Below are 24,667 nucleotides of genomic sequence, written 5' to 3'. Positions count from 1 at the left end.
CCTCCTCTGGCTGGTTTCATCAGCTTCAAGTCTGCTGCTACTGACTGCACAATCCCACTCAGAAAAGCTACATTCAGCCAGGCTGTCTTTTCCTTCAAAGTATCACATCAATTGAATTCAGTATTAGAGCATTCCCATCATATCATCCATTTAACGCTGCTGTAAGCATTATTGACATTTTTGCTAATTTACAGTTCATTTTGCAGTTAGCAATGTATGCTCCCTCCTCCCTACATCACCACACATGCATGGCTCCTTTTATTTATTTGAGGCAGCTCTCTTTGCCAAGAATTCAAGATTTTTTCATCGCTTGGCCTGTTTGGTAGTATAAGCCATCACCAGGAGCACGGAAATTGCTGGCCTCTTGTTTTCTGACATTACCAGTGTAGCTACTAGAATAGGAGGATGCTGCTCTAAGAAGACAGGACCACCTATTTATGGAGTTCTCTGTCCTGATTTGATAAAGTGGCCAGCGATATCAGAAAGTCTGATTTCTCTCTAAGAAAAAGTAAGACATCACTGTATATAATACTTACTTTAATAAGAAAATAACAGCAGCTTTAAGTGTAATGCCAAGAAATAGCTTACAACAATATCAACACTGATACATCTTTTATCCACCTGTATTATCTGATGTTGGATTTTGCCCGCTCATGTATTTAACAGTATTATATAGTTTGTTTTCTTTCTTACTTGTTTTTCTAAAAAGCATTTTATTTGTTGTATTTTTATTTTCTCATTAACATCAAGTGAAGGAACAGATAAGTAAATAAGCCATTTAACTAAATCGGGTGCATTTTCATTTGTTTGAATGTTAATTAATGTATTTAGGGAAAGAAGAATTGAAGTATTATAGTCTCTGATTCACATAACAAAAAAATACTGTATTATAAAACACAACATATTCACCATACTTGTGTAAAAAATAAAGACACTTTTTGCTAGCTTTTGTGCAATGTTTTAAAGTATGTTTTAGCCATTTTTTGCACACTGCAGTGACTATTTTTTCAGCTTTACAAGTACTGTACAGCATTACTTACCATCAGTACAGAATAAGCTGAGCTGCATTAATCACTTTGTCCTGAGTGAATGGAGGCATTAAAGGCAAAAAGGCAAGGTGACAGGAGGCTCTGAAGTTGTTAACTTGTGAGGTGATGTGACAGGAAGCTGACTGGTCATAGCAACAAGAAGTGCCGTGAGTGCTAAACTGTCAGTGAATGCATTAACATGATGCTTGGTGTGGAAGTGCAGATGTCATACAGAGTGAATGAGGAGATGCTGTCTTTCCATTTCTTTGTATGTAAATGAGGTTATGTGATGGACAGATTATCGTTCAGGCAGTAACCGGTAATCACTAACAATCAGCCTCAGGTTTCTGTGTCAGTCTGTGCCTGATACGAACATTCTTCTCCCAAATGATCAAAGCCTGTTAGAAGTGCAAACGTTTAGAATTTAAACTACAGAAATTAACTGGCTGTTTTGATAGGATGTGTTTCATGCAAATTCTCCAACCCTAGTCATGCTGTTATTGTGCTAAACTTTTATCATTAATAAGTTTGTTGGAAGTTCTGACTTGAAATCAGCTTTCCTAACCTAGGCCATTCCTGTACTTGTTACAAAACGGACTCTAGGTCACTTTGAAACTTGACTGTTTTATCATCATTGGTGGCCCACACCACAGCAACGTGTGTCATGTGAGAGGCATGAGGACATTGTAAAGAACTCATAAAAGTCATGTCTGGTTATAAAAGTCTGGTCTTTGGACTCCGGAAGAAAACCCTCAGTCATTACTGGCAGCATGCAGTTAGAGCAAAGTAACCCTGCAGAAGCACACGCACACAGACACAAATCAGCATACAAATAGTCATTTCCTGGTTTGAGTGCAGTTTATCTGTTTTTAACTCTCTGCTGCCACCTGTTGTAATAACAGACTGATTTTCTGTTGAAACACACTTGCCTGTGCTTTTCCATTACTGTCAACTCGACCTGTATAGGCTGTATTTCACTGATTTCTCGCTGGTTCTATCTCGACAGGATTTGGTGGACTGGCGGAAGCCCCTGGCTTGGCAGGTCGGCCACCTCGGAGAGAAATATGATGCATGGGTTCACCAGCCAGTCGACAGGCCGATCAGACTGTTTGGAAACTCCTTCCTGGAGGCCAGCACCAAGACTTCCTGGTGAGAGCAGAGACTATTTATTATTATTGGAAAGAAAATAACAGAATGACCAGAAAAAAGTTTCCTTGTATATGTATATATATAATTGATATAATTAGTTGTATAATAGTTAATTTAATCATAAATATGCATTTAGTTTTACAGACTTGCAAACAATATAGGCTTGGTTTCACTGGGTATTCCAGATAAGCATCTATTCACATGACCTTTTTGTACATTCCTAAAGTTTCCAAATATGAATGTCTGTAATTCACAGATGTTAAAAAGAATAAGCAATAAATGTAATCTAAATGTCTGAATCGTTCAGTTTTTCCAGCCAACAGTTGTAACGTTGCTGCAGGAGACTTGTTGACTCGCTTGTTCTATCTATTGTAAACCCTTTTTGCATTGGACTAGTTCTACCTGGGCACCTCTATTAATTTGTAGTACTTGTGAAGGACGTCTGTGTTTTTAATCAGGTATGAATGTGCCTTGTGCCTTAAAATTCTACGGTATATTCCCTATCATATTTCGCCAAACACAGCGGTCACGGAACATTTTTGTCCTATGAAAACTCTGATTTGGAGTTGTATTTCTTTTTAAATAACAACTAAACAAGTAAGAATTTTGATCACACCTCATAATATAATATGTAGAACAGCTGTCACCAGCTGTGCTGTGAGATCATGTAGAGAGACGCTTAGAAGTGATGACAGAGAAGTTTAGGTTTAGTTTAGTTTAGTTTAGTTTTTAGTTATATTCAAGTATAGCAACAAAACATCTGATACTTGAAATAAAATAATTGCAAATGTGTCTTTATGCTTATAAGACATGCAGAAAAAAGTACAAGTCAGCTCCAAACTGTATTAATAATGTGGCCGCTGAGAAACACACACTTCACTTCTAAAAGTTGACACAGTGCCATGACATCTTATCCAGGAGATAATGTTAGTATGATTAAAATATTGACTTAACCTTAACCTCATGTGAATGCACTTCACAAAACACAGACGTGGGTGAACAGGGCTTAATACAGTAATTCCTGAACAGTGGTATTTGGAACCCCTGGGGGAGTTCTGCAGATGCTCAGCTAATGTGAATAGAAATTGATGTTGAGCTACTCACTTTAACCTCCTACTAACCAGAGCCAGTTGTAACACCTGAGCACCACATGCTGGGATTAAGTTTATGAGCTGAGAAGTCAAATTTGGCCAAACCTACTAAAAAAAGTAAGATACAACAGAACCTGAATATCAGTAACTCCAGGATCACTTTGTTCTGTATGAAGAAACTAGTGTAATTATCTCCACTCTTACATGATTTACAGTATTAAATCGTATTTCAGTGCTGATAAAGTGAACACATTTGGAAGATGGAGGGCAGTGTGCATTAAGGAGCTGGAACTCCAACCAATACGCTGCATCACCCTCAATATGATCTGATAGAAAGTATAAAGCAAGCGAGAGGATGTTGATTATTTTGTGCGGTCTTGCAACAGGTACTGGGTTCCAGTGGTGTGGCTTCCTATTGTGTTTTATTTAAGTTGGCACTGCTACACCACCCTGTCAGAGGGCACCACCAGGATAGTCCTCGGTTCAGGTAACATACATACACATGACCGCCTGCACACACAGCCATATATAATGGTTACATTGCGTGATTTAATTTTCATTCACACGTCCATATTATCACATGTGTACACATACGCCATGCTATACATGTTTGTTTTCATCATTTTCATGTCCGATGAATGTTTGTGTGCATCGATGTCATGTCATGATGTGTGTGTTTGTGTTCCAGACTTTTCAATCCCGATCCATAAGTACATTTTCCCAATGCTCTTTTTGACGGGCTGGTTCTTATGGTCATTCATCGAGTACTGCATCCATCGCTTTGTCTTTCACATGAAACCACCGGCCCATAACTATTACCTCATCATGCTCCACTTCCTCCTACACGGACAACACCACAAGGTAAGTACACACCAGTGAGGCAGAGGGACAGGCCAGGTCTCCTAATCGTAAAAGTCTTTTATGATGCTGTTTTATGGCACAAAATGAAAGAATTATCTTATATGCTGGTGATTGACTGCATATTAACTTTCAATAGCCATAATGAATTTAAACTTTCTAACCTCCTATGTTTAAGTGTATGACTTTAACTTGTTTCTCCACAGTCTCCGTTTGACGGCTCTCGACTGGTCTTCCCTCCCGGCCTGGCCTCCTTAGTGGTGGGAAGTTTCTACATAATCCTTCGCAACACGATGCCAGATATCCTTGGGATATGCGTGTTTGTCGGGGGACTGTGTGGCTACGTTGTGTACGATATGATCCACTACTACCTTCACTACGGCTCGCCAAAGAGAGGCTCGTATATGTACAGCCTGAAGGCCTACCATGTCAAACACCACTTTGAGCACCAGAGATCAGGTGAGCATTGGAATCCAGGTACAGCTGTTTCCATCAACTTATTTTAATTTGTAGTATCCCTTTACAAAAAGGTCAATAGAAAAAAAACTTTTTTTGTGCTTCTTTTGACAAACACTTCATGCACTTAGTGGGAGTGGTTTTGGCTTTGAGAGGAGTGGATGAAGAAAGAGAAGCTGTTTCCTCTATTGCCCCAATGGAGTATTTTTTATCTGTTTGTAGTCACAAAATCTATGCTCTCACTCAATGTCCCTCCAAAAACAATGGTTACATGTTAAAAGTAGAGTATATAAACACAGTAGTACCTAAGGACAGAACTTGATTAAATTGTGCTTAGTTCCGTCTGATAACTGGTTATTCTAAAAAATGTTGTATATCCGTTCCAATAATTTTATCCGATTATTGGCTTCATTATTTACTAATAAGTGGTTTGGAATAAACATATGTATATTTCCTGAGCCTTTCCTTCTTGAACTCTGTTTGTTACAGCCCTCGTATAACATAGCTTAAGTCCCCAACGTCTGATGAAACTACGCTTTGTAGAGCCTAATTTCGGTTAAAATTCACATCACAGTCGGGTGGAAACATAACTGCATAGAGCTCAGCCCAAGGAAGTCCTATCTGATCTGATCTGATTCCTATTTGATTTTGATTTGATTCCCCGTTCTGTTTTTGTTTTGATCCATCTGATGTGATCGTTATTTCTCTCACCAGGTTTTGGAATCACCACTACATTCTGGGACCACCCCTTCAACACAGTCATCCCCGATGAGAAATTCTAACACATAAACGGCTCTCCTGAAGGGCCACAGGACTTATCAACCAGCCTCTTAACAACCAGCCCTCCTGCTAAAACTACTGGACACCGTTGACCTCCTCAAACCTCCGCAGCCACAGCTTTCACACTTCTGAGGATTTCTGGGTCACTACAACTAATCCATTCATACATACTATAACACATATCTATCTGCTTTTTGATTCCAGCCAGGAACACATTATTAAGCCTAAGCTTGCTCATCTGGGTGTTTCCCCACTGTGATCATCTCTTCACAGTTGAGAGGCCTTTCTGTGCCATTTTTATAACAAATCAGCATCTGCTGTCGTTTTCTTCACTGCACTGACCTCCCAGCCAAATCATCACCTGACAGCCAAGAGGTGGGCCATTGAGAGAAAGAGAGGGACACACACACATATTCATGTATATATATTTGGATCGTTACGGTTTCATTTAATGAAAGGAATTATATGATTCCTAAATGGCTGGAGAGTACTGTAGAGCACATTTAAAACTACACTGAAGAAACTAAAAAACAAATGCTCTTTTCATGGTACCTATATATTTTCCAACAGGATGATGTCGAACCACAGTCACAAATGGAACTGTGCACACACATAATAGCTAACAGATACACACCGTCCTATGTTCCCTCAGAGTGGGAGAGGGGGAACAGGAAGTGAAAGATGGAAGATGAATGTGAAAGACAGAGAAGGAAGAGGATGTGACGGAGTGACAGAGAGTGTGAGAGAGTGTGTGTAGAGAATGTGAGTGAGAGAGAGCCCCAAATTGGTGAACTGACTCAGGGAAAAAAAAAGTAAAAAACTTTTGATGCTTCCCCTCATCACTATCACAGTTTTGTTTTTTGTTTTTTTCCCACCTACACTGCTGCTCACTGCTGCACACATAATCTCCCTCCACCATGGTTTCTCTCACTGTAGTTTTTAGAAGCAGCTGTGAACAGAAAACATTTATTTTCAGATATAAGCACATGCTGAGATTCATTTACAGTTTAGATTTAACTTATTAATTATCAGCAAAGCTGCAGAATGCTAATGCGAAGTACAGTTGATGTCATGATGTTCTAAATGTTTAAAACTGCTGTGGAGATATATTTTTGCAAGTCTTGTAATATTTCCTCCATTTTCTTTTTGTCATTAATGATACAACAAAGGTGTAGAAAAAATATTTTGTAAAATGCTTTGTACAGAAGAGATTTTTTAAATTGCATCAGCTTTATGTTGTCAGAAGGGACAGATTTTTTTTTACTGGTGAGACAAGAAGAAAACGGATGCATTAAGGTGTAAAGATGGATGGATGGATGAGTGTTGTCATTGTGTCAGAGGGACAGAGCTGAGGCATGAGGCCAGCCTATCAGACTTCCTGCTGTGGGGATCTCGGGGTTAACGGTCACAGAGTCATCTAGGTGACAAGAGAGGGTTTGTTTTCAACACAGACTAAGGATCTAATTTTTAGTCTTCATATCTCACTCCACCCATTAAATGCCACTGGTTTGTGTGGCCCTGCAGATCCCCACAGGATGACGATGGATTAACCATCTGACTGGACAGCAGGAGGTCCTGATGTGGCCTGGCGGATCCTCAAAATGTCTCTTCTAAACACTGGACAACAACACTGATAACTAAAGCAGAACAAACTTAATTAAAACCATTAACATAAGTTGGTAGAGCACAGTGAAATCCTTTCAAGCAACTTTTCTATTTTAAAGAAGTACTCCTCACAGAGGAGTGAATGAATAATGCAGTAAGATGATTGTAATTGTATGGTTTTTTTCTGGCAATTCAAAGCAGCGCTAATATTTAACTCTTCAGGTAAACCTTAAGAAGGCTGTGTCAATGAAGTTTCACCCGGGCTTGCAGGGGTAAGCTGTAACAAAAAGTTTGTCCTGTTGTCTGCAGCACACTTATCCATTTATATAAAACCATAAGACTGTCTGTCTAATGCTGCACACAATGTAATTAATAATGAATGTTAAAGGTACAGTGAAGAAAGAACTTTGATATATTCACTATGTACCACAAAGATGTTGCTTCAGAAAGAACCAAAAATTATTTTTAATGTCTGTAATGATGGTGGAGACCGTGATGACTGTAATAATAATGATGATGTGCATGAAAATGATTGTGGCGGCTGCATGTCACAGTGAAATGATTCCACCTGTTGGAATAACGTATATACAGATCTTATTTATGTATATTTATATCATGAAGGTGAAAAACAACAGCTTGAAAGCTTTGATTCTGACAAGTGGACTTTTACTTGTACCAAATTATGCAGCATAAAATTTCCCAAATCTGTTTACTATAATATCTTTTAACTTTTATTTTGGAACTTTAAATGTCTATGCAAATGCAAACGTATTTGTAAATAAATGTCTGTATATTTCTGATGTCAGTCTGTCTTGTCTTTTTTTTGTTAAATCTCTGTTGTACATGTATGAACCCTGAACCCAGTTGTATAATGTCTTCTGTGACTCTTGAGCAGCTTTGTCAAAACAAAATAGCATAGTTGCATTTAATGCAAAACTCTTATTTTATATCATCACAGTGAATTATTAGTTTGTATTCTGTTTAACTTTCTACTTAATATCCATCCATTATGTGACCAATTCTATTTGTAACCCATTACTTTTGAGTAGAATACTACATGCAGAGAAGTAATACAGTATGAATTGTCCAGGTTAATCCTATTTTACAGAATTAATCTGATTGACTTGTGATCCTCTGTATGACATGCATATTTGCATTTCTTTTTATTAAAAACGTAATATTAACCAAATCTTTCCTATTTGCAGCATGTGGACTTAGCCCAGGCTAACACAAAAATTGCCTCTATTATATGCCAATTAGCAGGATAAACTTAGAACAAAATGTTGTATATCTTTTACAGCTTTTTTACAACTAGTTTACTCTGTCTTCAACAATACCTTGTGGTAATGTAAAAGAAAAGATATTATGACAAACAGCAGTGAATGGTATTAACGCACTAGAACATAGTCAAACCTCAAAACACAAAGATAAGGCAAACACAGCCACCAGTAGCTGCTAGCATGGCTAATAGCTCACAGCCTGCAGTTGGTACCAGTGTCTCATAATGTCTCTGGTTGGCACTGTGTTATTGCTAAATGCTAATGGAAACAAGCTATCATGTGCACACTGGCTATGCTAACATTTTCTTGTTAAGCAGGTTTAATGTTTGTCATGGTCACCATGGAGTTTAGCATGCTAGCACTTGCTAATTAGCACATAACCCAAAATATGATGGTAATGTCATACAGTTTTACAGGTCTTTGTTCATAAACAAAAGACTCAACAAAATGTTTTGGTTTTTTTTATCTGAAGAGTGCTCTGTGTGGAAAATGAAGGGATCACCAACATTACTACTGTCCATCTTGAGTTGGACATGAATGTCTAAATGTCATAGACATCCATCAAACAGTTGTTGAGGTAATTAAGTCTGGATGACAATATTGGACATTGCCATATGGAACTACACTGATATGGCTAATGATGTATCTATTCGAAATAGTTTGAAAGATGCTATAATAACATTCGAATATACTCAAAGCTCCTACTTGTAAGATTCTTGATTGTTTGTCTCATTCCCAACTTGTAAAATATTGACCAATCTGACCTATGAAACCAAAGCTTCCGTATTTGACGGGTTGGGAATAAGACTCAAAAATCAACCATCTCACAATTCTGAGCTTTAAGTAATTGAAAACTCTGAGTTTTCAGAGGGTTCCATTTTGTATCTAACACAGAATACTTTTTCCCATTCAAGGATAGCATTGTTGGTATGTCAGTTTGTTGACCGGTCCAGTATTGGACAGATTGTGGATCTCAATGACATTTTCAAAGACAATCCTGGACCCCAGAGGATGACATAGATTCCGGCCTTAGTGATTATCAGACTTCCCCTCTAGCTCAACCATGAGATGGACATTTGTGTTCTAATGGCCATGAAACTGAGTACAAGAAATTCAGAATGAATCCTAATGACATTGGTGATCTTGAGTGTTTTCAACATACAGCCAGGTCAATTGGACTTTGTCCAGTACTGATGTGCTGGTTGACACTTTGCATGGCAGCCACTGCCATCAATGTGTGAATGTATGTGTGAATAACTGTAAGTCGCTTTGGGCAAAAGGGCCTGCTTAATGCCTAAATGTAAAGAATTAAATGTACACATTAGCAAATGTTGACATGCTAACATTTTAACTTAAAATGCTAACTTATCTTAAGTACTTTGAGTGTGTTAGTTTGCTGTTGTTAACATTTAGCCCAAAGCACTGATGTTCTTAAGTGAGAAGTTTCACAGAACTGCTGGTGTGGCATTTAATACCAGGAAAGGTTTTTTTTTCTGTCAGCCTATCATGACACAGTGTGAGTAGCTTATTCAAAGAGTGACTTTACTGTTTAGCTACTTTTGTATATTTTTAAGTGTATATTTGAGGACAATGTACAGTGTCATTTTGTCTAAGTTTCACACATTTGCTTCATTGTTTGTTGTGTAGTAAAGGTCAACATGGCTCAAATCTGGTTTACCTGCTGTGTGTTTTTTTTAGGCAGCAGATTGTATGAAGTTTTAAACCAAACTGCAGTTGCCCTGGAGCTTCTTCAGGTGTGTGTGTGTGTGTGTGTGTGTGTTTAACACAGTTAACACATGGCAGCAGAGGCGGGTGGAGCAGCAGGACCCAGGGCTGCAGCTGCATGAAGTAGCATAGAGCAGGCAGGAGGGAGGAGCCTGAATATAAACCAAACAGCCCTCCACACCCTGCAGTCCTGGGAAGTTCCTCCGCATTCCTGTCACATACACACACACACACACACACATACAGACACAGACACAGACACACACTTACAAACACACACATATACATAGACAGAAAGCTGGGAGGAATCTCAAACCGAGGTTGGGTAAGTACACGCAGAGAGTGAGAGTGTGTTGTTCCTGGTTTCTTTTCAGGGATTCTGAAAAGATGTTGTTGTGTTCATGCTCGTGTGTGTGTGTGTGTGTTCAGACAGGAGTTTGGAGGGGGTGTGGGCCTGCCGTAGGACTGGACAGAGCCTCATCATCAACGTTCTGACAGGTGTTGTATCTCCTGACTCATCCTTTATTTCAGTGTGTGTCTCTCTCTTACTGTCCCTATCCATTCAAACAAAACTCAATCACAATAGGAGGGACGGGCACCACCTTTCAGTTCTGTGGTCCTGTGTCTCTCTTTCAGTCTTATCCCGTCCTCCATGAGTTTGTCTGCCTGTAGGTGTAGCTTTAAGCTCAGTTATCATGCAGTCAAAAGAGAGGAAGTTCTTTTATTGGCTCAGAGTGCCAAAGAAACCGCTGTTTCCTGCAGAGAAACTTAAAAGTTCAGCACGAAAAGGATCTGAACAGTGCAGCAAGTACACACTTTGAGAAACTGTACTTTCAGGCAATGCAAATCTAACAGATTCATAAACAGTCTAATGTTGATAAATGTAATAGGTGGTAATGACATAAGGAAAAATGTAAATCATAACTGTCAATATATGACTCAGATATGTAAATGTTGTAAGTGTAATGAAGCATATCAGAAAAGACCCTACAAGGACTGGTGGCACTATATAGTCATTAGCAGGATGTTTTGCTGTCCTGCTAACAAAAGTGTTGTACATAGCTTCATGACTGTTAATCTGCCTATTAAAGGATTAAAGCTAAGTTTTGACAGTGAACTGCACTCCAGCCTGCCCAGGTTGAGTGTGTATCAAAATCCTCAACATTTTCAGCTGTTTTTATAGTGTAGCATCATTTTGCCACAGTCTGCAACTATAGAAGTGATTCAGTGAGATTGCACATAGGCACAGAGCTAAATGCTAACATGCTAATGTTGATTGGACACCATCTCAGTTTAGCATTCTTACTAACCTTCATTTAGCTTTGTGTTTAGTGCTAATTAGCTAACCCTAACCCTAACCCCAACCTAAGGTAACCTCAACTACCAGTGAAATAATAGCATGTCAGCATTCTTAGTATGTTGGCATACAGCTGTTAGCATGTAAAGCACTGCTCTTCTTAAGTACAGTTTCAATGAACGGCTAGTGCTAGTTTAGCATACTAACACTGGCTAATAAGCACCTAACACAGTGCACAAGTACAGCTGAGTCTGTAGACGAGTCATTAGTTCTACGGTTGTTTAGTTTTTTACCAAAGTAATGAATACATTGAAATTTTGAGCTGATGATGGAGCTAGATGAAACGTTCAGTTCACCAAAGTTATGGAAATTCATCCTGAGGTAGGCACAAACGTGGACCAAATTTCGTGGCAGTCCAATTAAGACAACTCACTAAAAGATACAAACGTCAATGGTGCTCAATGAGTCGTTGGATCAGTAAAGTCACTTGGATTCATACCTCTAGGCACCTTGACTGTCTGTTCAGGGCTTTGTACCAGTCCATTCAGTAGGCTACAGTGTTGTCATAAGTTGTGAAAACCTTGATGTATATAGTCAGATAAGCAAAGTAAATAGGATTCATCCTCTGGGAACCACAAATGTCAGTTTCATGGTAATCCAGCAGTTGTTGAGATATTTCACTAAAAGAAAATATCAAACTCTTGGGGGCACTAGAGAAAACAGGGAACTATGAATGTGTGTACAAAATAGTTAATAGTTAATATATTCCAATGTTGGATCAGTGGTGGACAAACAGACTGAAATTGCCCTCCTCTGAGCTGTGGTACTATCATGGCTAAAAGAGGAGAAGACCTCACAACTCTTTACATCCTCAGCAAACCATGAGTAGTTATCTACCTGGCTGTCCTGTTGATGATGATGACGATGATGTAAGTGTCTTAACTAAGCCTGTTTTGTTACCATTTTTCTCCTCAGTCTCACCATGAGTAAGGCAGGTGGTGATGAAGGTGGCGATGTCAGCAGCAGTGAAACAGCCCAGCTGCTGGAGGACAAGACCCCGGCGGAGAAGACCCCGACCAAACTGAGCGCTGCCACTCTTGGACCAGGCTGGACTAAAGTTAGCTGCCCCTGCTGTGTGTCGGAGCGCGTCGAGCCGCTGGTTCTGGTGAAGCTCGGAGAGAAAGTTCGCCCCGAGACGAAAAGGTGGATCATCAGACTGATCGGAGCTCCTCAGAAAGATGGAGGTGAGGGCTTGAATGACGGTGATGATGGGAAAAGAGCCCTGTAGAGCCCACGTGTTTGTCTGCATTGACCCTGCCAAGACAAACATGCCGATCAAACATTCATGAGCCTTTCTCTCTCTTATGATGAAAGTATAATGAACAGCTGAGCCATTGCCTGGAAGTTCTGTCGCTCTTAAACATTTGACAGCACTCGCAATAACATGCAAGTTGGCAATGCAGATAATATAGGTAAATGATTCCTATGAAAATGCAATCTAATTTCATATTCAGAACGACTTCAGTCATGTGTGAATAGGCTATTTCTCTATTTTAGCATAATTAGGGCCATATCAAAAGTTAAATGCCTTTTTGTTTCACTTCATTGTGCTCTCTGAGGAGATCTGAAGGACTAGCCCAGATCTGACAATCTCTCCTTGAAGGAAATTTCTTAGATTACTTGTTTAATAATCTATTGAACGAGTCATTAAAACTATAGGCCTTCAGTGCTGCCAAAAATGTTAAACACCATTACACTTAAATTGTAGTAGAGATCACAAAGTTTCCATAGACATCAAATATGTGAGGCTGAATTATTATGGGAATTATGTGTAACTGATGAACCAGATTCTTTGATATTTGTATTTGTAATGATAGTCAATGGCCATAAAAACATTCAGCCTGGGTCATATTCTTACACTTCATGTGTAAGAATATGTCATGTCATGTTAACTCTGCTCTCACCACATCTGTTGCTGTAGAGATTTGGGAAATGTGACTCCAGCAAACCAACACTTAAAAGGACAAGCTGTTGCACGCCTATTCAAAGGTCCTACTTGTAAAAAAAAACAGATTTTTGAGTCTCATTCCCAGCTTGACAAATTGTGACGCTCAGGATTGGCTGCCAAACCAACCTGCCATCCTCAAGCGTCAGTATTTGATGAGCCTGGAAAACAAAGTTGGGAACGAGACTCAATAATCTACTTTTCTCTCAAAGAGGACATTTAAAAAACATCAGTGTAACTTAACCCTTAGCAAAAAGTAGTATACTTGAAGTTCATTTTATTAAGTATGCTTGAGTATAAGTATAAGTATAGCAAGTATACTATGGACCATGTACTTGTAGCATACTAGAAAGTATACTAATTTGATACTTCTTCGGACTAAATTGGAACATTTTAAGTTTATAAAAGTATACTTTAAGTATACTTTATAAGGTCATTTTAAGTTTACAGAAGTACACTTTCAAGTATACATCAAGTACACTCATCTATATACTACTAGTGTACTAAGTATATACTTCTAGTCCACATTTTAGTTTATTAACATGTAAGTTTATAACAGTGGTAATACCTCAATGCAAATGTGTGTAGTGAAAAACATTTTCATTCTGCTAAATTAAATGCAAGCACAACTCAATGACTCAACCCTTTTCTGTACTAACATCAAGATATTGTAAGTATTAGCACTTGTAATGTGTCTCTCTAGCAAGAGATTCACCATTTATTATCATACATGTCCACAACTGAACAGACAGGAAGTCTCTCCCAGAAAACACCCCTTCACTCACGGTGCCAACATTTTTATCATCTTTGTTAATTCGACACAATTTAACCACAGAACAAGGATGTCAATTAAACCGCAACCGTCTTACACATCATCTTATTCACAAACACATTCACGAACCATAATTACACCAACAACAACAGAATACCCAAGAGTCTTTGCGCCATAGTCCACAGTATAATAAAGTACAAGTATAAGCTTTAGTATTAAAGTATAAGTCTAAGTATTAATGTACTTAGTCTTAGACTATTCTTTATACTTTTCAGTATAAGCCAAGTATACTTCACTATACTTTTCTTAAGTATATAAAATATAGTATATAAAAAGTACACTTCAAGTATACTGCCTCAGTTTTAGGATAAAATACGTATACTTGTAGTACACTTAAATAAACTACTTTTTGCTAAGGGAAATGATTTCACTCTCTTTGCCCGGAGATGAAAACATACGTTAACCTAAAAACATAATTAGGCCCATGGATGTTAGCTATTTATTTGTGGGGCAACCAACCCGCTATCAAAGCTCGCTAAGTTAGCGTGACGATATATTGCCGGAATCATTCCTTTACAGCAACTTAAGGGAAAGCATAAAAAGGGAAAAACATGTTCTTTATTCTGCATTTCAAATAGCTGTCGATATTCACTTATCTTAAACGTGCACACTGCTTTGTCTAGTCCTTCTGTCCATCTCTGCCAAAACACTTAACTTGACTCAACAGAGACGACCACTCTCTTCTCTTCTCGTGTTTTTCTTTAATCAACACCCCTGGAGCTCTCCACTCTGCACTTCACCTTCTCGTCTTACCTCTCAGATTTGATTAGTGCGTGTTTATTCCACCGTTTTAGCTTCTGCATTAGATATCACGGATCTGAGCCCACTGTACACCACACACCTGTGCTCCTTTTCTTTCACCTCCATTCATTTGCAGATGACGTTTAACATTATTTTCTTTTTTTTTACAAACAGATGAAGACATTAACCTCACTTTGTCCAGCTGAATGTCACAATAGCACATAAAGCTCAATCTAAGTGGGAAGGAACTAATTTCTCAACAATATCATGCCCAAATCTCGACCACTTCCTGTTTGTTTGGGTAATAAATGAACTAGTGAGGAGAAGAAACATTCCTCTCTGTGTAGGGTATGCGACCAGCTCAGTGTTGAAAATTTCTACTCCATCTTTGTGCCACTGTCTCCCACTAGGTGCTGGGTTACTGGCCCACCCTGGCGAGGAAGCCAGTGGTGACATCATCGTGGTCTCTGCCCCACGCTGTACATTGCTCAGAGCCACTGAGGAGTTGGGACTGTGTAAGACTTACAAGAGCAAAGACATGGAAGCCTTCTCCTACAATGACAGAGACAACTTCAAAGATTCAGGTACACCAGTGGAGCTTTGAATGCAGTCATGAACACACTGTCAAGAGTTAAAGCGTGACACGGGTAAAGATGTGTGGGCGAGTTCTTTAATGCAACACTCACAACAATAAAGTATGAATGATCATATTTGGATGTCATATTGAAAGGGCAGAAGGTAATATTTAATTTAATTTTGTGAACTTCACCAGTCATCCATTCGGGGTGAAAAAAAACCCTGCTGACTCTATCAGTCTGTAAAGATTTATCACTCTGATCGGACGCCGCCATCCTGTTGCAAGGTCATAAAACTAAAGCTTTCGCCACACACAGAAAGTCTGTCCGCTGTGTTGCAATACAAAGTTCAGACGTGTTGTGTTTTTCCATTGCTCGTCCGATCATGGCGCACTGCACCTGTCCTGTGACAACCCTGTATGCCCAAATTTGGTGATTTGAATATTTCCAATGTGTAAGTACTCCTGTGTAGGCTGAGAATGTCAGCCATCTTCTTTAAATAAAAAACCACTTAGCATAAAAAATCAATTGGATTATCTGAGAAATGCAGTACATTCACCGGAAATAATGCCAGTTCAAATTAACATTCCTGTTTGTGATGGATAAAATAAAAAAAAAAAGCCAATTAACAATTTTTTTTCTACAAACGAGTCCCATTTATCTGGCTGGGATGCTACTTTCTTGGTGACTGTGTCTGAAAATTACACTTGGTGAGATTTTGAGATTTTTGCAGTGTAGTCACAAAGCTAGCTCATAAATGAAATGAGATATTTTGGAGATACAGGAGAGCGATGACATAACCAGATGGGTGTTACTGTGGACATACATCCTTGCGCGCAAATCTATTGTACCTATACATTACATACAGATGCATCGGTCTCAGCTGTAGCTAGTATAGTTAGCTTGTTAGTACATTTAGTACATGCAGATGTTAGCATTACAGTACAATGGCATTGCCTGACAGAGCTGCTAGCATAGCCATTGTCTGTACTTGTTATTGATTTGCATGTGTGTATTCCTAAAACACTGTCTTTTTCTGTGTATTTGTGTGTACTCATGTGTGTGACAGACAACATGGAGGCATTCCTGACCCTGGCAGAGCGGCAGTACATCATCAAGTATGAGCTGGACGGCCTGCGGGCTCAGAGAGACCTGAGAATACCCGGCCTGCCCGACAGCCACACACTGCAAAACCGAGACAACATCTGTGAGTGCACTCAATTGCGTTCACAGCAGTGTGGAGAGACAAGATGCACACACTGAAAACATATCCGTACTTTATTATTTATTATCTTCCAGTGAGAATTTAAATTTATAGTGGTAGAAGAGGAAACCACTGAAGGTCACCACCACTGAGATGTTTTGTGCAGTGCACTCCTCTCGTCACGTTATAGATTTCCCTCCAGTTCATGCGCTGTGTTTAGAGTAATCTCATCATCTGTTATGTGTTTTTCAGACATATTGAACATCACGTTGTAAATAATAGTTGTTGTCTGTATTCAGCCTGTAACCAGCTGTACTGTGTGAATCTATGTCTTGCTGACCTCAGCTGTTCTTCTCTCCTCGCATTCGATCAACAAATTGCCTCAGTCAGCATCACCGGCAGTGCATGTGGGGTATAATGTGTGTGTGTGTGTGTGTGTGTAACTGTATATATGTGAGTAGGTTGTTGCTTACTTGGAAAACTGTCACCCATCTTCCCAAGTTGCTTTGTGTCTGAGTGAAGCTGTGATGTCATTGTGTGTAAAGCTGGGTGTTGTTGCAGGGCAGAAGCTGGGGTCAGCTGGTGTTATTTTGGACACGTTTCCCCTCCACATCCCGGACAAACTGAAGGATCTCAGTGAAGCCTGGTACTCTGGGAATCAGCTGGTTCAGCCGCTGGGTGGGTGGAAATGCAACAGACACACACACACACACACACACACACACACACACAGAAACTGATGCAAACGCGGTCTCAGTTTTTCACGCTGAGACAGCTTCTATTTTCTGCCTGTGAGACAATCGAGCCGTGACGCCTCTGTGTGCTGCTCTGTCCAGATTCAGTCAATGGGTATTTTGGAAGCTCTGTGGCGTTCTACTTCAGCTTCCTGGATTTCTACACCTGGTCTCTGCTCCCACCAGCCATACTGGGCCTGTCCATCACCTACTTCTCAGGTAGGTTTGTGGATTGTTCACTGAGCACTCCAAAACATACATTTCTTTAAATGTACCATTGGAATGGAGACACTCATTTCTTATTTCAGCACAAGGCCTCCCAAGCTACTAGAGAACCTCAGTCAGAACCCTGTTCACACATTGAGGACTATCTTTTTAATCTAAACAGCACTCTTGCAGTGGCGCAGCTATTTGAGCTTGAAATGACTCCTGCTGAAAAAGCAAGAAAATTGATGTTAGTGAATTACCATCTGCATGCTCAGTTTCACTCTCTGTGTGTAATAGTTGACACGAAAGACAGCAAAGGGACACGAGAGAAAAAGATACAGAGAGTCTGCCAGGCTAAAGGCCCTATTATAGAGGTATAATACCTATAGAGGCTATATACCTAGTCATTATTAAATACAGAGGCCAAGAATGGAAAATGCTGGGTTTTTTATCCTTTTTATCTTAAAAACAGGCTAATTATCTTGTTATCTTGTACTATAAGACAAACTACCTGGTTATCTTGGGATAACCAGGCAGTTTATTAATTGGCTTGATAAAATTAATTAAATGAAATCATTGCAGCCATGCTGTCTCCATCTTCTGATTCTGCACTTATCTGATGCAAAATTTTTTAGACCTCTTACATTTCCACGAGGGGGGTCAACCAAGGAAAAGCATTTGTCAGCTGTTAGCATACATAGCAGTGCAAGCGTTCAGCTCAAAGCTAAGAAAAGCACAAACATTAGTATTGGGTGATAACTTTTAGCGTATTAGCATGTCAACATCAATTGTTAGCATGCAGCTTTTTAACTCTGACAACACGCAGAGAGGAGCAGACGCGTGTGAGCTTGTATACAGGCACATCCAAACAAAACACACAGCACGACAGTTTCCTCACAAATGCACTTTGATTATGGGATGTCGTTTCAGCCAATAGACCCCCTAAATCGTCCACACTGGACCTTTAACTGAGCTTGGTACCAAGCTAACAATCCAGCTGATCAGTAGTGTAATCTAACTCAGTCCTGATCCAGTGCGCTGCATGTAGCTGAAAGTGAAAAAGTTCTTCTCACACTTCACAGGTGAGGCTGAGAGGGAGATGGAGGAGTCCGTCTCAGGGTCAGGGGTCGCAAGTGTTGAAGATGACTCGGGACAAACTGTCGGCGGTCACATGATCCAGGCGGTGTTCAGCATGCTCTGGTCCACCGTGTTCATCGAGCTGTGGAAGCGCCGGAGCTCCTCGCTGTCCTATCGCTGGGGGACGCTGCACCTCGCAGAGCGCTTCGCAGAGCCCCGGCCCGGCTTCCACGGCGACCTCGGGGTCAACCCTGTGACGGGTCGCAGGGAGCCGCTCTTTCCTGAATGGCAGAGGAACCTGCGTATGGCTCTGGCGTCTGTGCCAGTGGTGGGACTCTTTCTAGGTAGAGTCTTTGATTGCTATTTTTTTAGTTGCTCACTTTGATTCCCAAGTAAAAGAAGTATTGTTTTCCAAAGGGCCGCTGAACAGTAAGACATCTAGTGAATGAAAAAGTACGCTCTGCTCTTTAAAAGTGCAAAACCTCTCCTGGGCCCTGCTTCTGTTCTCACGTCTCCTGCCTCGTCACGCCTCCTCCTGCAGGGTTGGTGGTACTGGGTATGCTTTGTTTCTACTGGGGGGAGGCCCAGGTCCAAGAGCTCCACAAAGACTGGGACTCTCTGCTGTCTCAGACTTTGCTCTACATGCCCTCAGTGCTTCACATCGTTTACACAAACGTGCTGGCGACTGTCTACAAGACGGTGGCACAGTCTCTGACTGAATATGGTGAGTGAGGCGGAGGGGGTGCAATGTAGAGTGTAAAAGATCATGAATTTATGGATATAGTGGCAATATTTGTCTTATGCTGATGATGTTAGCATTGAAGAATTTGTGGCAAAGATGCTCTCAGGGAATGGGATGGAGATAGGGACACAAAGATAAACAAGAAAATGGAAAAAAGCCATTCAGCTCAATCTAGTTATGCAAAGTTCGTAATGCCTTGTATTTCCCTTCAGAGAACCACAGAGAGGAGTCTGCTTTTCAGAGCCACCTGACAGCCAAAGTCTTGGTGGTTAGTAATTCCTTTCTTCCCCCAACCAATGGCTCCTACATGGTATTTTTACCCAGCAGGCACTTTGATCAGACTCTCTTCTCTCTTCCCCCAGTTCACCTTCTTCAACTACTTTGCAGTGCTCTTCCACATTGCCTTCTTCAAGCAGGATGTGCCTTTGCTTCGAAAGGTAACAGCTGAACTCTACTAATGTGGCACTTCAAGTGTTGTGTCTCCGAGCAGGTACTCGCCTGACATGGCAACATGTGAGACAGATTTAAAAAAAAAACAGAGGGATGAATCCAAGATATCCTTATCTTTATGTCTAATATGAGTCAGGAGACAAATATACTTGATCCTACAATTCCCAGAATGCCGTGGCGCCTTTCATTGGACCCTCCCTGCTCATGTCAATCTCCTGAATCTATTGTTTTAAACACAGGCTGAGATGACCCTGATGACTTCATCACCACATTCCTGTCTGACCTGTCAGTCTGCCCCATATCTCTGCCCCGCCCACATCATTTGCTCCTGACTCAAAAGCTAGCGTATCGGTTTGCAGGAGGAATTCACTTTTTCTTTTTGCATAAATCAAAGAAAGAAAAGAAAAGAAAGATGATTTAAGGGCAATCACTTCTACAATTTGACTAACAGCAACTTGCACGGCTGTGTCAGTGTTGTGCACACTTGTTATGGATGCGAGGCAGCTAGCCATTTATGTAAGATGATCCCGTCCTGCCTACAGAGCTTTCATTGCTCAGTTGTTTCTACAACCAGCTGTGAGCTCTCAGTGAGCACAGCATCAGGCTAATTTGAGACTGCAGGCTGCAACAGACCCTTCCCAGGGCAGACATTTAACTTGTCAAAGTGGGAAAAGCACAGGTGGGAACAATAATGTGCACGATGGCTCCATTCTATAAAGTCAGTGAGTGAGCATGCAGCTCCACTTCTACTTTTCCCGCTTTGACAAGTCCATTAAACGGGTGTGCTCAGACGTCTCAAATGAAAAATAAAGGCTTCCTGAGCGACAGTAAATTCACATGCTCTCTTTGTCTAAAGCGTCTAGCGTCTTTGCTGATAGTGACCCAGCTGATAAACCAGGTGACGGAGGTGGTCATACCCTTCCTGGTGGACCGTTTCGTCAGCGCCCCCAACAGGACAGAGAGTGAAGACGACCCACAGGAGGACAAGTTCCGGAACCAGAGCACCCTGCCTGCTTTCCCTGTGAGTCAAAAGCTCCTAATAAAACAGGGGTTAGAATAAACAGCGGCAGTGTGTGACACAGCTTCCTGTTTTGTCACAGGGCCTGTTTGCAGAATACATCGAGCTCCTGGTGCAGTTTGGGTATTTGAGCCTTTTCTCCTGCGTGTACCCCCTGACGGCCGTGCTGCTGCTCATCAATAACCTAACAGAGATCCGATCGGACGCCTACAAGATCTGCAAACTGTTCCGCAAGCCCTTCTCCCCTCCTGCGGCTAGCATGGGCGTGTGGCAGGTCAGCAGAGGACACAACAACGCACAATAGAGCTGAGGCAGCCGACGTGTCACGCTCGACCACTTATGAGCCATCAGTCCATGTCATTGTCTTGTGTTTTCAGATTGCGTTCGAGGTCCTGAGTTTCGTCTCTGTCGTGTCCAACTGCTGGCTGCTGCTGCTGTCACCATGGTTACAAAAGTTGTTCCAGGAGCGCGAGATGAGCAGCATAAACATGCTGCTGTTGGCTGTTTTGATGGAGGTAAGAAGGGGGGTTGACAAGTCACATTAACAGTGATCACATCCGCGTGCGTTGGCCTGACATTGACACCGCTGTGTGTGCCTGCAGCATTTGCTCATCGTGGTGAAGGTGATTCTGGCGGTAGTGATCCCCGATGAACCGGACTGGATCCGTAAAAAGAGAGAGCATATTGAATACACATCCATGCAGGCCTTGAGAGAGCAGGTTAACCACCACGCGTTCACTTATGTTGCATTCTTAGCATTGTGGTTCTTCTTCGCGAGTGTGACGACTTCTCTTTCTCTCCTCTCCAGAAGCTGCACTCTGAAGAGTCCTGATTGCGTTTCAAAGTGTTGGGGTGGTGCTTTATGTTCTCCTGTGCTGAGCTGCTGCAACCAGAAGATACCAACCTCAGTGTTGTGTGGGCCCCGGACAGGAGAACAGTCTGGGCTCTCCGTCAGGGCCCACAATGCATTACTGCTGTGCCCGCGCTGCTCCACCTGTAGAAGTGTTTCGGCTGCTCTCACTAATCACCACGGTGCTTCTGCAATGTACGCACTTTGAGAACACACTCATGTCACATCTATACTGCAAGTGCAATTTGAACAGCAGCTATATTGTTGTTGTTGTTGTTTTTTTTCTCAAATATGAGACAGCTATCAGATGTATTGGATATGTGTACAGATGCCCTTTAAAGAGCTGATGGTAAAGGAGTTTATTTCACAGGGTTGGTTCAGAGCTCTTGTACAGTCGCTATGGCTACAGTATGTACAGTCAATATTTACAGTAGTAACGGGCAGATGGGGCAGAGTATTTAGTGTCACTGGCAGGGTCAAACAGAGGAAAAGAGGCTTGACAGAGTGTCCCATTGTTTTCTGTGGAGTGGGACTCTTGTGGGACTCTCTCAGGAGTGTTTTTGCTCAGAGCTATTACCCGATGAGCTACAGTGTGTGTCAGGAGGACAGTGTCCTTATTGGAGTGATTAGCTTAAGACAAAAAGCAAGAAGTATGGATGAAAGTCTGTTCTTTTGAAGCAGCTTTAATGATTATTTTTTGTGAAAACGTTGGCCTGCAGTAACACAGAGAGAGAAGAGAAACAGCACAAGCAGTGCACTGTCTCTCGGCTCTACAGAGCTTTCAGCACATTTCCGGCCCGCAGCTTACAGGAACTTATAAAGTTCGGATAAACCTACGGTACCATACTGATGTTTATTCACTCCAATGAGAATTGCCTTGTGTATATGGCGGTTTCCAGCTTTCACATTCACCCCTTGACTAAGTGGACCGCTGAATATGTGTGGTAGAGTTTCTCCTGGCCCATAGACGTCCTGTTCCGATGATGTCACAGCTTAAGGAAAGTTTTGCAACTGGAAAAACCCCCATGGGTCAAACATTTACAATATAGTCATAATTGACCGTTTTAGTTGTTTGAGGTTTCCTGTGAACAGCTTTACAGATGTCTCTTATATAATTGTGGTTCATTTTAAGCGAAATCACCACAAGTGACCACTGGGCTGAATTGGAAGGAAGGCTCGACGTCTAATGAACACATTCATGGTGTCTGCTGGATGAACTGTTTGCTAACAAGTAAGCCATGTCAACTTAATGAGGAGATAATAGTGTGTCGACAGCTTGTTGTGCTGCCCCCAAGTGGCAAAATATGCACACACAAAATATATATATATATATTGCAGCTTCAATTTAAGAATCTCATTACTTCTGTCCATGGCTCAATCAGATGAAGACAAAATGTCTTGGATTGTAACCTTCAAACTTAAAATTGTATTTTTTTTCAAGAAAAGTATAATGCCAAGTGACCTTTGTGCTCAGTCAGTATTGACAGTGAAAAAAAGCTTCAGGTTTAGCAGTGAGTGAATAAAGTATTTCACTTGTACCCTCCCCTTGATGACACTGTCCACACCTTAAAGAATCCCAGTATGGCTGCAGGACCATGTCACATAAGATGAGTGCAGTAAACTTGATTTGCAGTGAAAGTGCTGTGGAGCTACCAAAGAACCTCGATGTGCTTTGCTGATAGAAATGTATTATTTTTTTATGGATGGATTTCAGTCTTTACTCACATGTTTATCTGTCGTGTGCCTTCAAGAGTGACTGCTTGACTTCACTGTGCTGCAACTAGCTCACCTTGTCATCTGATACACTGTAAGTGTCATTTCACCGTTCACTCTGCACTGCCAGCAGATTCGACCTAATATAGATATTGTGCAGATGAACACACGGGGGAAGTCCACCATTTCTTCTGTTGTGTTTTGCTCATACTGAATAATTTATTGTTTTTAAGGCATTAGTATTCTCTCCAGCCACCAGGAGGCACTCTACACTTCACATTGAGCTCCACATGCTCTTTACAAAAGCCCTGCTAGCTGCAGGACTGCTTCAGTAAAGATGCAGATGGATGCTGAGACTTCCCCAGGCGACTGCAGCTGAATGTGTGCACTCCTGACACTAATCATAAACCTGTGTGTGTGTGTGTGTGTGTGTGTGTGTGTGTGTGTGTGTGTGTGTGTCTGCCCTGTTCTGAAGTTATTGAAGATAATCTTTGAGACATGTCTTGTCAGAGGTGATGATGTTTGCTGGTTGTCCTACAATAAACACACAGAAGGAAGCTGGCTGGTTGTTGTGTCTCCACTTTATGAAAAGTTAGTAGGTAAAGGAATCTGCCTAACTGAGACAGTGCTGTAACTAATTACATTTACTCCAGAAATATACTACTTTTGCTATATAGTACTTTACTTGAGTATTTGTATCCAAAGTTACACCACGCTTTAACCCCACTGCATTTCTGAGGACAGTATTGTACTTTTTACCCACACATGTATTTAACAGCTACAGTCACTGGTTGATTTACTAGAGCTAACATGAGTAGTAGATGAACCATCTACTAATCGCCTTATTTACATTAATTTTCAATCATTTGTAAGAATGTGTTTTTCTTTGCCTTGACTAATTCTCTCCTGCCGGTTGAACACAACAAAAACCTTCCAAAGACGTCCACTCGGGCTTTAGGACATTTTATACGGCAGCCTCTGTCATGATGAAAAGGGTCATTAAATGCAGCCTTTTACACCACTGATGAAGATTTTACATACAAAACACAGAGCAGAATATAATTGTTACAGATTAAATCACCCAACACCAACTAAAGTGATACCATAATACCATACTATCAAAGTGCAGCTCATATGTTAATGTGTCATCTCTCATAATAAAATAATAAGGTGATAATAGCCTCTCTGCTTTTACTTAACCATCACCACCACAAATGGCAAATACATTTTTCCTTAACGTGGGGAAAGGA

At 40.9% G+C, this 24,667-nt stretch overlaps 2 protein-coding genes across 2 annotated transcripts in view; both read left to right on the top strand.

Moving 5' to 3' along the window:
- The window catches only part of fa2h (fatty acid 2-hydroxylase), a 33,487-nt gene extending 25,720 nt beyond the window's left edge, over positions 1-7,767 (top strand). The window contains exons 3-7 of the mRNA XM_030426406.1: positions 2,035-2,177; positions 3,655-3,755; positions 3,957-4,129; positions 4,333-4,585; positions 5,297-7,767. Of these exons, the coding sequence (XP_030282266.1) occupies positions 2,035-2,177; positions 3,655-3,755; positions 3,957-4,129; positions 4,333-4,585; positions 5,297-5,364 (738 nt within the window). The 3' untranslated portion in view covers positions 5,365-7,767. The remainder of the gene's footprint in view (positions 1-2,034; positions 2,178-3,654; positions 3,756-3,956; positions 4,130-4,332; positions 4,586-5,296) is intronic.
- A 2,362-nt stretch (positions 7,768-10,129) lies between these two features.
- ano10b (anoctamin 10b) lies at positions 10,130-23,978 on the top strand. The gene is made up of 16 exons (XM_030426980.1): positions 10,130-10,297; positions 10,402-10,470; positions 12,245-12,513; positions 15,258-15,431; positions 16,492-16,629; positions 17,188-17,304; positions 17,463-17,579; positions 18,650-18,988; positions 19,186-19,368; positions 19,599-19,654; positions 19,749-19,823; positions 20,693-20,857; positions 20,937-21,128; positions 21,232-21,369; positions 21,457-21,573; positions 21,663-23,978. Exons 3-16 carry the CDS (start codon positions 12,252-12,254, stop codon positions 21,684-21,686), a joined length of 2,097 nt encoding a protein of 698 aa, XP_030282840.1. The 5' UTR covers positions 10,130-10,297; positions 10,402-10,470; positions 12,245-12,251; the 3' UTR covers positions 21,687-23,978.
- The last annotated feature ends 689 nt before the right edge of the window (positions 23,979-24,667 follow it).

Source organism: Sparus aurata, chromosome 8 (assembly GCF_900880675.1).
Source record: "Sparus aurata chromosome 8, fSpaAur1.1, whole genome shotgun sequence".
In the NCBI taxonomy this organism is placed as follows: Eukaryota; Metazoa; Chordata; class Actinopteri; order Spariformes; family Sparidae; genus Sparus; species Sparus aurata.
This window is presented reverse-complemented; position numbering and strand designations above follow the sequence as displayed.